General features: G+C 38.2%; 1 protein-coding gene across 3 annotated transcripts in view; it reads left to right on the top strand.

Annotated features, from left to right (window-relative positions):
• LOC138070575 (cytochrome P450 2C21-like) overlaps positions 1-15,423 on the top strand; it is a 64,422-nt gene that overhangs the window by 320 nt on the left and 48,679 nt on the right. For 2 of the 3 annotated variants that reach the window (XM_068961872.1, XM_068961871.1), the window contains exons 2-4: positions 6,677-6,835; positions 8,404-8,553; positions 13,708-13,868. In XM_068961872.1, coding sequence (XP_068817973.1) covers positions 6,677-6,835; positions 8,404-8,553; positions 13,708-13,868 — 470 coding nt within the window. Of the gene's footprint in view, positions 1-6,672; positions 6,836-8,403; positions 8,554-13,707; positions 13,869-15,423 lie in introns of all 3 variants that reach the window. The other variant, XM_068961870.1, reaches the window with a different exon arrangement.

Raw genomic sequence — 15,423 nt, 5'->3', positions numbered from 1 at the left:
CCTGGACATGGTTTTATTTATTTATTTATTCATTGTTATTCATTTTTATTTTTGGCTGGGTGGGTCTTCATTACTGTGCACAGGCTATCTCTAGTTGTGGCAAGCAGAAAGTACACTGTAGTTGTAGTGTGCAGGCTTCCCCTTGCCATGACTTCTCTTGTTGCAATAGACAGACTCTGTGGCTCGTGGGCTTCAGTAGTTGCCCTTCACAGTCTCCAGAGCATAGGCTCAGTAGCTGTGGCACTCAGACTTGTCTGCAGTATGTGAGGTTTTCCCACACCAGGGATCAAAACAGATTCCCTTGCATTGCGAGGCAGATTCTTAACCACTGGATTACCAGGGGAACCCTGTTAATTTATTTTCAACTGAACTAAAGTTGATTTACAATATTATGTTAGTTTCAAGTGAGAATATAGAAAATTTTATAGATTATGCTCCTTTGAAATTTATTATAAATTATAGGCTGTATTCCCTGTGCTGAACAATTTATCCTTGTAGTTTATTTGTTTTATACATAGTAGTCTATAGTTTTTAATCCGCTTCCACTTATTTCCCTTTCCATTTTTCTTGTTTCCCACTGGTAACCACTAGTTTGTTCTCTACATATGTGAGCCTGTTTATATTCTGTTCAATTTATTCATTTTATTTTTTAAAAATATTCCACATATAAACGATAACATATTTTTCCTTCCCTGTCTGACTTACTTCACTAAGTGTAATGCCCTCCAGATTCATTTATGTTATTGCAAATGGCAAAATTTCATTCTCTTTTACGGTAAAGATGGCAAAGAATCTGCCCATAATGTGGGAGACCTGAGTTCGATACCTGGGTTGAGAAAGATCCCCTGGAGAAGGGAATGGCTACCCACTTCAGAATTCTTGCCTGGAGAATTCCATGGACAGAGGAGCCTGGTGGGCTACAGTCTCAGTTCAGTTCAGTCACTCAGTCGTGTCTGACTCTTTGCGACCCCATGAATTGCAGCACGCCAGGCCTCCCTGTCCATCACCAACTCCCGGAGTTCACTCAGACTCATGTCCATCGAGTCGGTGATGGCATCCAGCCATCTCATCCTGGGTCGTCCCCTTCTCCTCCTGCCTCCAATCCCTCCCAGCATCAGAGTCTTTTCCAATGAGTCAACTCTTCACATGAGGTGGCCAAAGTACTGGAATTTCAGCTTTAGCATCATTCCTTCCAAAGAACACCCAGGATCGATCTCCTTTAGAATGGATTGCTTGGATCTCCTTACAGTCCAGTCTAGGGGGTCACAAAGAGTTGGACACAGCTTAGTGACTAACACTTGCACTTCACTAGGAGGCAGATCCAAAAATATATGCTATGAGTCATGTCAAGGAGTATACAGCCCATGTTTCCTTCCAGGTGTTTTATGGTTTCTGGTCTTACATTTAAATCCTCAACCCTTTTTGAGTTAAGATTTATATATAGTATGAGAAAATATTTGTTTCTGTGTTGTTCAGTCACTGAGTCTTGTCTGACTCTTTGAGACCCATGGACTACAGCATGCCAGGACACTCTGTCCTCCACTATCTCCTGGAGTTTGCTCAAACTCATGTCCATTGAGTCAGTGGTGCTATCTAACCATCTCAGTGTCTGCCACCCTCTTCTCCTTTGTCTTCAGTCTTTCCCAGCATGAGGGTCTTTTCCAATGATTTGGTTCTTCCCATCAGGTTGCCAAAGTATTGGAGCTTCAGCTTGATTAACAGTCCTTCCAATGAATATTCAGGACTGATTTCCTTTAGGATGGACTGGTTGGATCTCCTTGCAGTCCAAGGGACTCAAGAGTCTTCTCCAATACCACAATTCAGAAGCATCAGTTCTTCAGTGCTCAGCCTTCTTTATGATTCACCTCTCACATCCATACATGACTACTAGGAAAACTATAGCTTTGATTATATGGACCTTTGTCAGCAAAGTGCTGTCTCTGCTTTTTGATATGCTGTCTAGATGTGTCATAGCTTTTCTTCCAAGGAGGAAACATCTTTTAATTTCATGGCTGCAGTCACTGTCCCCAGTGATTTTGGAACCCAAGAAAATAAAATCTGTCACTGCTTCCACTTTCCCCCTTCTGTTTGCCATGAAAAAATGGGACCAGATGCTATGATTTTCAGTTTTTGAATGCTGAGTTTTAAGTCAGCTTTTTCACTTTTCTCTTTCACCCTCCTATAGTTCCTCTTCCCTTCTGCCATTAGATTGGTATCATCTGCATATCTGAGGTTATTGATATTTCTGCTGGTAATCTTGATGCCAGCTTGTGATTCATCCAGCCCAGCATTTCATATGATGTACTCTGCATATATATTAAGATATACTCTCCATATAAGCAGGGTGACAATATACAGCTTTGTTTTACTCCTTTCCCAATTTTGAACCAGTCAATTGTTCCATGCTCAGCTTTAACTGTTGCTTCTTTACCCACATTCAGGTTTCACAGCAGACAGGTAAGGTGGTCTGGTACTCCCATCTCTTTAAGAATTTTTCACAGTTTGTCGTGATCCACACAGTAGAAGGATTTAGTGTAGTCAATGAAGCAGACGTAGATATTTTTCTGGAATTTGCCTGCTTTCTCCTAGAAGAGGATGAGATGGTCAGTTGGTTTCACTGACTCAATGAACATGAGGTTGAGTAAACTCTGGGAGTTGGTGATGGACAGGGAGATCTGGCGTGCTGCAGTCCATGGGGTCACAAAAAGTTGGACATAACTGAGCGACTGAACTGAACTGAACCTGCTCTCTTTATGATCCAATGAATGTTGGCAGTTTGATCTCTAGTTCCTCTGCCTTTTCTAAACCCAGCTTTTGCATCTGGAAGGTGTCTATTCATCTGCTGCTGAAGCTATCTTAAAAGATTTTGAGCCTAACCTTAGTAGCATGTGAAATATTTTAATTTAATTTTTTTACATGTAGCTGTCTAGTTTTCCTCACACCACTTAGTGCAGAAATTACCTTTTCCCCACTGTATATTTTTGTGTCCTTTTTCACAGATTCGTTGTTCATGTAAGTGTGGGTTATTTTCTGGGATATATGTTCTGCTTCATAGACCTGTGTCCATTTTTGTGCCAGTACAATTCTTTTTGATTACTGTAACTTTGTACTGCAGTCTGACATCAGGGAGTATCGTACTTTCAGTTCTGTTCTTTCTTTGGATATCTTTGTCTACTTGGGATCTTTTGTGTTTCCATACATATTTTAGAATTACCTGTTGTAGTACTTTGAAAATTACACTGGCATTTTGACAGGATTTGCTTTGAATCTGTTGATTTCCTTGGATAATATGTAATGTGTTCTTTATAACAATATTAATTTTCCTTGTCCATGAGCATGTTATGTCTTTCCATCCATTTGTATTGTCCTTTTTTTTTTTTTTTAAATCAGCATCTTATAGTTTTCTGAGTACATGTCTTTTACTTCCTTGGTTAATTAGATTTATTCCTTGGAATTTTATTCTTTTCTATGTGATGATAAATGGGATTGGTTTATTAATTTCTCTTTCTGATAGTTTGTTCTAAGTGTTTAGAAATAGAACAGATTTCTGTATGTTAATTTTTTATCCTAAAACTTTTCCAAATTCATTCATGAGCTCTAGAAGACTTTTGTTGGGATTTTTAGAATTTTGGACAGCAAGGAGTCCAACCAGTTCATCCTAAAGGAAATCAGTCCTGAATATTCATTGGAAGGACTGATGTTGAAGCTGAAACTCCTATACTTTAGCCACCTGATGCTAAGAGCTGACTCATTGGAAAAGACCCTGATGCTGGGAAAGATTGAGGGCAGGAGGAGAAGGGGACGACAGAGGACAAGATGGTTGGATGGCATCACCGACTCAATGGACATGAGTTTGAGTAAACCCCGGGAGCTGGTGATGGACAGGGAGACCTGGCATGCTGCAGTCCATTGAGTTGCAAACAGTCAGACATGACTGAGTGACTGAACTGAACTTTGAATTTGGTATAGATAGTATTGTGTCGTCTACAAATAAGAACAGTTTTACTTCATTATTTTCAATTTCAATTCCTTTTATTTCTGTTTCTTTGATTGCTATGGCTTTGATTTCTAATATGATATTTTAATTAAAATTGGCAAAAATGGGCATCCTTGTCTTGTTCTTGATTTTAGAGAAAATGCTTTCAGCTTTTCACTGCGAAGTATGATGATGATAGCTGTGGACTTTTCATATACACGATTTTTTAATTATGTTGAAGTATGTTGCCTCTATACCTACTTTGTGGAGAATTTTAAATCTTAAATGGATATTGGATTTTATAAAAAACGTTTCTACATCTATTGAACTATCATATAATTTTATTTTTCCATTTGTTAGTGTCGTGTATAGCATTGATTAATTTGAGAATATTGAACCATACTTGCATCCCTGGGGTTAATCCCACTTGTCCATGATGTATGACACCCAGATATGATTTTAGATGGTATACAGTTAAAGGTTGCCAGAATGGAGTGAGATCAGTGAGATCATTGTTGAAATTGTCAAAAGTAGGAATTCTCTGTCCGTGTTGTGACCTATGCGTCCTTTATAGCATTTATTTTTGGTGAATTCTAATGGCAATGAAATTGCTTTAATTTTTAAAAACTGCATAGTTACAGAGTAACAACCCCCAAATTTCCTGAAAGAATACATTGATTTGAAATCAAAGAAATAACCAAGTTTCAAGAGATCTCACAGTTTTTGTTGTATTTGCTCAATGAATGAATAACTGTTCTATAGCTCTTTAAATCTTGAAGGAATTACCTGAAATCTGACTTCTCTGGGAAAGGTAGTTATGAGAGTACCTCCCCTGGAAGCTCCTCCTTCTGTATATCAGACTCTGGTTTTGAAGAGATTGTGTCAGCACCCCAGCTCATACACTTGTTAAATTACAGCCTTGGTCAAATTTTAAAAATCTCTGAGCTTTAATTTCTATTTCTTTAAAACGTGAATAATAATTATCATGCACAAATATTAATAGCTGAGCTTAACAAGTTACTGAATGCCCATTTTCAGTCCCAGGTGTGTCAGATGCTGGAAATTTTCAAAGTGAAAGAGTGAAAATTTAATCACTGAGTCATGTCCTACTCTTTGCAACCCCACAGACTGTAGCCCACCAGCCAGGCTCCTCTGTCCATGGAATTCTCCAAGCAATAATACTAGAGTGGGTAGCTCTTCCCTTCTTCAGGGGATCTTTTCAACCTAAGGACTGAACCCATGTCTCCCACATGGCAGGCAGGTTCTTTAACTATCCAAGCAGTGAATTAAAACAAACAAAAAAGAGTGAGCAGTACGGAATTTACAGTCTAGATGGTAGGCATGTATTTATGAAACAATCATGCAAATAAGTGTATGATTACAAACCGTGTAATAGGAACACAGTAGAAAAAGGTGATGTAGTTTAAAGGATTACAGGTAGGAGGCATATCAGTAAGGGTTCTCTGTGGAAGTGAAATTGGAGCTAAGATCTGAAATATAATTAGACATTAACTGGATAAAATACAGGTAAATGTTTGTTTCATCTTTTTTTTCAGTCTGGAGCAGACTTAGTTATAGGAATGTCTGAAAGAGGACCAATTTGTCGCCCAGAGAGTAGGTTAGAGCATGGTGTGACATGAGATTAGGCAGGTAAGAAGGGACCAGAGTATGTAGATCTTACAGGGATTTTAAGAATATAGGTCTTTAGCATAACAATATGGTGTTCTTTAACATATGCTTTGTGAAATGGGTTGCTGTAGGGAGAATGAATTATAAGGTAGCAAAAGAACTCAAATATTGGACAAGTTGAAAGAGTGAGTCTATACCATGTAGTACACTAAATAAGCTGCCATGACAGAAAGACCACAATAATGCAGTGACTTAAGGAAAACAGTCTATTTCTGTCTTCCACATAGAAGGCATAGAGTTAAGTGCTGCTGGGCTGCCTCTCCTCCACCAGGTCTTTCAGAGAACCGGATCTTCTCAGTCTTGTGGCTTACCATCCTGTGCTCTAAGGCTGTTGTTCTCATTTGCAGTCACAGAGGGGTCATCTCCACGCTGTCATTTCAACCTATGGATATGAGGAGAAATGAAAGATGTGTTGTCACCCATTTATGCCAGTGTAGAATTTGTGCACATCCCTTCTGCTTATCTCAGTTCGTGGAAACTTATTTACATCATCACACTGGGAAGATGGAAAATGTCTGTGGCTACGTCCTTGTTTCTTTTGAAGGTTTAGAGTTCTCTGGTGCTAAAGATGTGGAGAATGGATGATGAGGGGATGGGTATTAGTCTGCATGTGCGAGAGATGGAGCACCTTCCTTTAAACAGAAGAAACATATCATTTATTGCCACTATAAGAAGGAAGGAGCAATTATAGGTTTAACAGAAAAAAAGCTTAATAGAACAATACTAATAAAATTCATACTATGGCCTTTGTCACAGAGTAGGAGCTGAATAAAGAATAACTATTGATGATGATGATAATTACAGTATTCCTAATAATATAATGATAATTACCATTGTAGTAAAGTGATGTCATATTAAATTACTTGTTCTGGATATTGAAAACTTTTATAATGGGTGAATCTTAAGAAGATTAAAAATATTTCCCACATTATCTACATTTTCCTACATTATCTACATTTTCAGTTTTGAAATGCTCACTGTTCTTGCATCCCCTGTTCCTTTTCCAGCTAGCAGAAGATTATGGTCCTGTGTTCACTCTGTATTTTGGCATGAAGCCCACTGTGGTGTTGCATGGATATGAAGCAGTGAAGCAAGTCCTGATTGATCAGAGTGAGGAATTTTCTGGCAGAGGTAGTTTACCAGCGGCAGACAACATCAACCAGGGATTAGGTATGCTTCTATTTGAGGAGTGTGTGGGAACTGTAGGTTGAAAGATTCAAATAGGCTAAGGAATTGAGAAATTATAGGTAATAGAGAAGTTTATGAAAGCATCATCATTAAACAGTTTTCTATGGATCATTAATCCATATTTAAAATTATGAAGATGACACAGTCTGAATGAAACATTAAGTGCAGTGAAACAAATCTTTCAACCACTAATGTTCTATTAATAAATTATGGCAAGGTAATAAAATGAGAAAGAGACAGAGAGAAAAAGAAAGGAGGAAAATGACAATAAATTATCCTATTTACTGAACATTTTGCTTTCTGGCCTGAGTCATGGTTGCTAAGAGACTAGTTTTGGAAGCTTGCATAATATATACATGGAACCAACAAAGGTTTGAAGTATGCACATTGTATTCAATTTCCTATTCTTGTTAGAAAAAAAAAAAGCACAACAAATTTTTTATCCAGTAGAATGTAATACAAAGCATAAAGCACAAATATGCTCTGAAAATAGGGTTATGGGGAAAGACAATAAATATAAATTAGAATATTAAATAAAATCTTTTGAAATCAAAAACTTGCTCTCTTTGTCATCTGTGTTTTAATAGCTAGACCTTAAAATGTCCCATCCTCTGTGGGTCACTGGGTTCTTACAAAAATAATGCCTGAATAGGGTCACTTCATCCTTTACGTTGTTCTTTAAGGTCTTATTTGACAAGGTCCTTATGAGCATTTTCTTTTCCTCTGATCTTGTCCTTGGCTCTGGAAGTCTGACATTGAACTTTCTTGGTACAATGTAAAACACAGATGACAGACAGTGCAAGTATTTGATTTCTGAAGATTTTCTTTAATATTCTAATTTACATTTATTGTGTTTCCACATGGGCCTCTTTTTAGAGCATTTTTGTGCTTTATGCTTTGTATTATAGACCTAGCCTAGCTGTGGGGTTGTCAGAAGCGGGTGGCAGGGACCCACAGGGTAGAACATGGGAAGATATCCGTATTTTGGGGAAGAGATTAGCAAATAGAGGGAAAATGTCAAAATGGGAAGAGCTATGGCCATGTCCCTTACTCGAGGGATAGATTTTCATGAGCTTCCTTTCAATACACAAGTGCTGTTTATCTCTGTCTTAAGAATTGACTCTTTTGTTGTTTCTCCTACAGTTCATTTTCAGTGCACAAATCAATGCTGAAAACTTAACCTATAACTTGGACTCTATGGATTGTTAGCTGAATCATCAAAGAGCAAGCATTTTGCCTCTATGATTTTCAGCATCCTCATAAGTAAACTGGAGAAAAAACACTTGGTTCTTAGGGTTGTTCTGAATTTTGCAGGAGCTAATGGATAAGGAAGAGTGCAGTAATATGTAAAACCAAGACTCTTGACAGTAAGCTACAAGCTGGGTTAAGAGAGGAGGAGGCAGGTGATGAAGGGCCTGATAGGAATTCCTGAGGCTGTCACCACTATGTTTAATCCTGGCTGAGGTGTCCTGTTATTTCCTGGTTTAAAGACTCTCAGCTAGAATTGATGGCAATGGATTATTCTCTATTTTTGGTTTTTGTCCTGATAGGAATTGTTTTCAGCAATGGAGAACAATGGAAGCAAACTCGACGTTTCTCCCTCATGGTTTTGAGGAATATGGGGATGGGGAAGAAGACCATTGAACACAGAATTCAAGAGGAAGCCTTGTGTTTGGTGGAAGCATTAAAAAAAACCAATGGTGGGTATTTCTTTATGTAATTAGCAGTAACTGCTTGGGCAGACCAAATGCTATTACAAGTAGACTACAGAGTGGTAACGGCTCAAATACAACAGAAGTTGACTTTCGGCTCCCATGACAGTAGTAGGAGGTGAAGTTGCTGGCATAATGGCCTTTTCAAGCACCTGGTTTCCAGGGCCTTTGTTGCCTTCAACACATGAATGCCTTCCTGTGGCTCCCAGAGTTCATCTCTTTGAATGGTAGAGTGGGGGGTAGTAAAGAAGAAAGAAAAGAACAAATAATGTTTTTAATAGGTGAGATATGGCACTCACACACAAAAGTTCTTTGCTAGTGCATGGGCTGTAACTCAGTCACAAGGCCTCACCTAAATGTACAAGGAGTTGGGAAATGTGGTTAGCTGTGTGCACAGGAAGAAGAGGAGAACATGGATTCTGGTAATCTGCTAGTAACTTGAAAGTCTAAGTTCTCAGGTAACTTCTTGAGAAGCATTTCAAATATTTTGCAACATATACATGTCATGTCATTATGCTATATAGCACCTTAAACTTGAACAGTCCTGTCTATCAGTGATATCTTGGTAAAACTGAAACAAAACTAGTGGTTCAGGTGTGGGCTTCCACTAAATCCCTCTCTGAGTAGGCCTGTATTACAGCTCCCCTGGGGGTGTGAGGGGAGGGAGCTTCAGTAGCGCACATCCACATGTGTGGATGCCCACGCAGGACAGGAAGAGGGGATAGGAGAGAAAGGGGTGAGTCTCCTGACTTGCCATGGAAGGAGTAAGATGAGGATCTTAAGACTGTGCTTTTGTAAAACAAAATGTTTAAATTTGAAGAACATTATGAACTTAATAACACTATATTCTAAACGGTGCTAAACTTCGTTTTTTTTTTTTTTTTTATCAGTGTTATATTTTTGTCCAGATCGGTTTTGCCCCTCAGTTTTTGGTGTTACTCATATAAATAATGCAATTATTACAAATATTTGCATGATTTGGGTTTCTTCTTTTGAGTAAGTTTCTCAAGATGGCAATAAAGTGTCAATGAACTCATTTGAATTTGGTCCATATTATCTAGGAATGGGTGGGGAATCTGGCAGAAGAAGAACACAAGGCTCATCCTGCATAGATTGTTCTCTACTCTGTTGTTCAAATTTAACATATTAAATAAATATTTTCACGTGATTAATTTTTAAATGTTTATCATGAATATTGTTAACAAAATAGAATAGTAGTTCATTATTTTGCATGTATCATAACTCATTTTAGGCCACATAGATTGCTTTCAGTTTTTTGTTGCTAATAATATTAAACAATGCAATCTATATTAATTATTGAACATCCCTGATTATTTTCTAGAGTAAAATTTTGGAAATGCAGTTAACAATTCAATAAATACTAGGTTTTAGCATGTTGTTGTTGTTCAGTCACTAAGTGATACCTGACTGTTTGTGACCCCATGGACCACAGCACACCAGGCTTCAATGTTTTTCAATAAATATCCCCCAGTGTTTGCTCAAATTCATGTACATTAAGCTGGTGATGCCCTCCACCCATCTCATCCTCTGTCACCCCCTTGTCCTCCTGCCCTCAATCTTTCCCAGCATCAGAGTTGGCTCTTACCATCAGGTGGTCAAAGAATTGGAGCTTCAGCTTCAGCGTCAGTCTTCCAATGAATATTCAGGGTTGATTTACTTTACGATTGACTTGTTTGATCTCCTTGCTGTCCGAGGGACTCTTAAGAGTCTTTTCCAGGACCACAATGGGAAAACATCAATTCTTTGGCACTCAGCCTTCTTTATGATCCAACTCTCACATCCATGCATGACTACTGGAAAAACCATAGCTTTGACTAGATGGATCTTTGTCAGCAAGCTGATGTCTCTGCTTTTTCATATGTTATCTAGGTTTGTCATAACTTTTATTTCAAGGAGCAAGTATCTTTTAAACAGCTTATTATTAACTGGTTAAATTTTCACATAGTGAATATGACCTTCTCTCAGCTTCCTTGCCTATGACCACCTAGACTGCTCGAATCCACCTAACTATGGAGACCTCATCCTCTTGGGGTAGCCCAGTTTGTCACTGGTTAACTAACTGTTGTAAGTTTATTTCACACGTTGGGCAGAACCTTTTTTCTTGTAATTTCTACTTTTTGATCCCTACTAAGTTTTTTCATTCTGTAGTAAAGTGTTGTGGTACTGGTCACCAGGCAGAAGCAGAATGGATTTCCCACTGAAAATTTAGTATAGCTGTTGAGGTTGGTAGTGATACACACATCTCAACAGGATATGAAAAGTTCTATTACTCACATAATGAGGCTTTCAGGGTAAGGCACGGTAGCTAGAAAACTGACCAAAAAATGCCTGGAGAAAGCCGGAAAAGGATACCGGCTTGGAATATTAACGGTGGTTAGGGGCTGGAGTGGGGAAGAGGGTTCCAATGTATAGACCAGGGTTTGTGTGGTTTAAACTTCCTGCTTGTGCCAAAGAAGCAATCACATCAGCTAGTCCATGTGTGAGTAGAAGAAGAAAAAGTAAGTTAAAAGTTGCCAGGACTCAAACAACAATAAATGGTGTCATAGTCTCTATTTTATATTATTAACCTGTTTATAGTTCAGTTCAGATCAGTTGCTCAGTTGTGTCCGGCTCTTTGCAACCAAATGGACTGCAGCATGCCAGGCCCCCCCTGTCCATCACCAACTCCCAGAGTCCACTCAAACTCATGTCCATTGAGTTAATGATGCCATCCAACCATCTCATCTTCTGTTGTCCCCTTCTCCTCCTGCCTTCAATCTTTCCCAGCATCAGTCTTTTCGAATGAGTCAATTCTTCTCATCAGGTGGCCAAAGTATTGGAGTTTTAGTTTCAATATCAGTCCTTCCAATGAATATTCAGGACTGATTTCCTTTAGGATGGACTGATTGGATCTCCTTGCAGTCCAAGGGACTCTAGAGTCTCCTCCTACACCACAGTCAAAAGCATCAATTCTTCAGCTCTCAGCTTCCTTATAGTCCAACTCATATCCATACATGATTACTGGAAAAGCTATAGCTTTGACTAGACAGATATTTGTTGGCAAAGTAATGTCTCTGCTTTTTAGTCAGCTGTCTAGGTTGGCCATAGCTTTTCATCCAAGGAGCAAGCGTCTTTTAATTTCATGGCTGCAGTCACCATCTGCATTGATTTTGGAGACCCGTAAAATAAAGTCTGTCACTGTTTCCATTGTTTCCCCATCTATTTGCCGTGAAGCGATGGGACCAGATGCCATCATCTTATTTTTCTGAATGTTGAGCTTTAAACCAGCATTTTTACTCTCCTCTTTCACTTTCATCAAGAGGCTCTTTAGTTCTTCTTTGCTTTCTGCCATAAGTGTGGTATCATCTGCATATCTGAGGTTATTGATATTTCTCCCTGCAATCTTGATTCTAGCTTGAGCTTCACCCAGCTCAGCATTTCACATAATATACTATGCATATAAGTTAAATAAGCAGGGTGACTATATACAGCTTTGATGTACTCCTTTACCAGTTTGGAACTAGGCTGTTGTTCCATGTCCAGTTCTAACTGTTGCTTCTTGACCTGCTTACAGGTTTCTCAGAAGGCAGGTAAGGTGGTATGATAGTCCCATCTCTTGAAGAATTTCCCACAGTTTGTTATGATCCACACAGTTAAAGGCTTTGGTCTAGTCAATAAAGCAGAGGTAGATATTTTTCTGGAACTCTCTTGCCCTTTCTATAATCCAACGGATGTTGGCAATTTGATCTCTGGTTCCTCTGCCTTTCCTAAATCCATTCTGAACATGTGGAAGTTCATGGTTCACACACTGTTGAAGCCTCGCTTGGAGAATTTTGAACATCACTTTGCTGCGTATGAGATGAGTGCAACTGTGTGGTAGTTTGAACGTTCTTTGGCATTGCCTTTTTTTGGGATCAGAATGAAAATTGAACTTTTCCAGTACTGTGGCCGCTGATGAATTTCCAAACTTGCTGGCATATTGAGTGTAGCACATTCACAGCATCATCTTTTAGAGTCTGAAATTACTCAGCTGGAATTCCATCACTTCCACTAACTTTGCTTGTGGTGATGTTTCCTAAGGCGACTTGACTTCACATTCCAGGATGTCTGGCTCTAGGTGGGTGACCACACCATCCTGGTTATCTGGGTCATTAAGATGCGTTTTGTATAGTTCTTCTTTGTATTCTTGCCACCTCTTCTAACTATCTTCTGCTTTTGTTAGGTCCATACCATTTCTGTCCTTTATTGTGACCATCTTTGCATGAAATGTTCCCTTTGTATCTCTGATTTTCTTGATGCGATCTCTAGTCTTCAACCTCTCTCATTATTGTCTTCCAAGAGAAAAGCACATTCAACATTTTTCAATGAATTTTGTAAAATATGATCTCAATTCTCCTCAGTCTCCTTACCTTCTTATTATATTGGTCAGTTTCTTCTGGGTATTTTGAAGAATATCAACACCAAGAGCTAAATTTTATAATTTTAAAGACATTTCAAAATGATCTTCTTCTTGTGTATTACCTTGTGGCTTTTATTGGAGAATGATATAAATAGAATAATTGGGAGAAATTTAATAAATAAGTTACACTGGATTATATAATTTTGCTTAGGGAAACACAATTTTATTTTGTTGTTTTTGTTGTTCAGTTGCTAAGTCATGCCCTACTCTTCACAACTCCATGGACTATTGCATGCCAGGCTTTTCTGTCCTTCACTACCTCCCAGAGTTTGCTCAAACTCATGTCAGCCCCTTCTCATCTTGCCCTCAGTCTTTCCCAGCATCACAGTCTTTTCCAATGAGTCAGCTCTTCGGATCAGATGGCCAAAATATTGGAGCTTCAGCTTTAGCAGTAATGAATATTTAGAACTGATTTCTTTCAGAATTGACTGGCTTAATCTTGCTGTCTAAGAGACTCTCAGGAGTCTTCTCTAGCACCACAGTTAGAAAACATCAATTCTTTAGCACTCAGCCTTCTTTATTGTCCAACTCTCTAGGCATGTTGAATTTATAGTGATGATGGCAGGTCCAGGTTGTTCTAATAATAAAAAAAAAATCTCAGGAATCAAACTTTCTCCATTATTTTATACAGTAAACAAGATTTATTTGAAAATTATATTCCAACTTTCATATATTATTTTTAGGATCTCCATGTGATCCTACTTTCCTTCTGACCTATGCTCCCTGCAACGTGATCTGCTCCATTATATTCCGGAGTCGTTTTGAATACAGTGATGAAAACTTTCTAACCTTGGCAAAGTATATTCATGAAAATGCAACAATTTTTAGCACCCCCTGGATTGAGGTAAGGTCAAGGTTCTCTTTAAATAAGAAATAACTTTTAATCTAAAGTGATTACCACATTTCTTTGTGCTATTGTTTGGTACCACTTAGTGAGTTATCATGGAGAAGGAAATGGCAACCCACTTCAGTATTCTTACGTAGAGAATCCTGTGGCTGGAGGAGCCTGTTGGGCTGCTGTCCATAGGGTTGTACAGAGTCAGACATGACTGAGGTGACTTCGCATGCATTGGAGAAGGAAATGACAGCCCACTCCAGTATTCTTGCCTGGAGAATCCCAGGGATGGAGGAGCCTGGTGGGCTGCCATCCATGGGGTTGCACAGAGTCAGACATGACTGCAGTGACTTAGCAGCAGGAGCAACAGTGAGTTATCAAAGCAATTGAATGTGCTGAAATGAATTTGTAAACAAATATAAGAATAGCAATAAAAAATAGTGCAACAATTATAGCAAGATTTTTTCTTTTTTTGAGAAATCTTTTTTCCCCTGATTTTTATGTGTATAAATAGGATGTATATATATTGTATTTTTACTATTAGTAAACTGTCAGAAAAATACAATAACTTATGTTGTACTACTAACAACTAAAATTCCATGGATCATAATGTTATGATGTTTTCTACCTGGGAAGGACTCTAGAGAGCAAGTAGTCTATGGAACAGAAAACTCACCTGGAAATACTGAGCTTATTTTCAAAATAACCTAACCAAAAGAAGAATGAGTTGGATATAAAAACTAGATTTCTTGATTCTCTAAGATAGCAGCTGAATAAATTTCTTCAGTACCTACTGAGGGTATTAAGTCATGAAGATACTATTTAAAAACGATTCTGTAAACTCTAGGACTATGATGGTCAAATGAATGTGTACATTTCTGAAGATGTAAAATGCCTAAATAAAAGTAAGTTAGGTAATATAGGCATTTCCTTAGTCTTTCTGGTATAGTTTCTTCATTGAAAAAATGGTATGGTGTGAATAGACTTAAATGGAGTTATCGACAGTAGTACAATAATACTAGGAGACATTAACACATCATTTACATCAATGGACAGAACAGTTCAGTTCAGTCACTTAGTCGTCTCCGACTCTTTGCAGCTCCATGGACAGAGCAGCCAAACTAAATTAATAAGAAATCATTGGCCTTAATCATTACATTAGACACGATGGACTTGATAGATTTATATACAACATTCCATCCAAATGTAGCAGAATACACATTCTTTTCAAGTACACGTGAAACATTTTCCAAGATAGATCATATGCTGTTACAAAACAAATGTCAGTAAATTTAAGAAATTGAAATTACATTGAGGATCTTTTTGGCCACAATGGTATGAAACTAGAAATCAATTACAAGAAAAAAAAAAACCTGGAAAAAACACAAACACATAGGAGCTGAATATGTTGTTGAATATATTGTTAGCTGCTACTAAACAACAATGGGTCAAAGAGGAAGTCAAAATACCTTGAGAGAAATGAAAGCGGAAACAACATTCCAAAATCTATGTGACTCACAAAAGCAGTTCTAAGAGGGAAGTTCATAGTGAAAGAGGTCTACCT

The sequence above is a fragment of the Capricornis sumatraensis genome, chromosome 23 (assembly GCF_032405125.1).
Source record: "Capricornis sumatraensis isolate serow.1 chromosome 23, serow.2, whole genome shotgun sequence".
In the NCBI taxonomy this organism is placed as follows: domain Eukaryota; kingdom Metazoa; phylum Chordata; class Mammalia; order Artiodactyla; family Bovidae; genus Capricornis; species Capricornis sumatraensis.
This window is presented reverse-complemented; position numbering and strand designations above follow the sequence as displayed.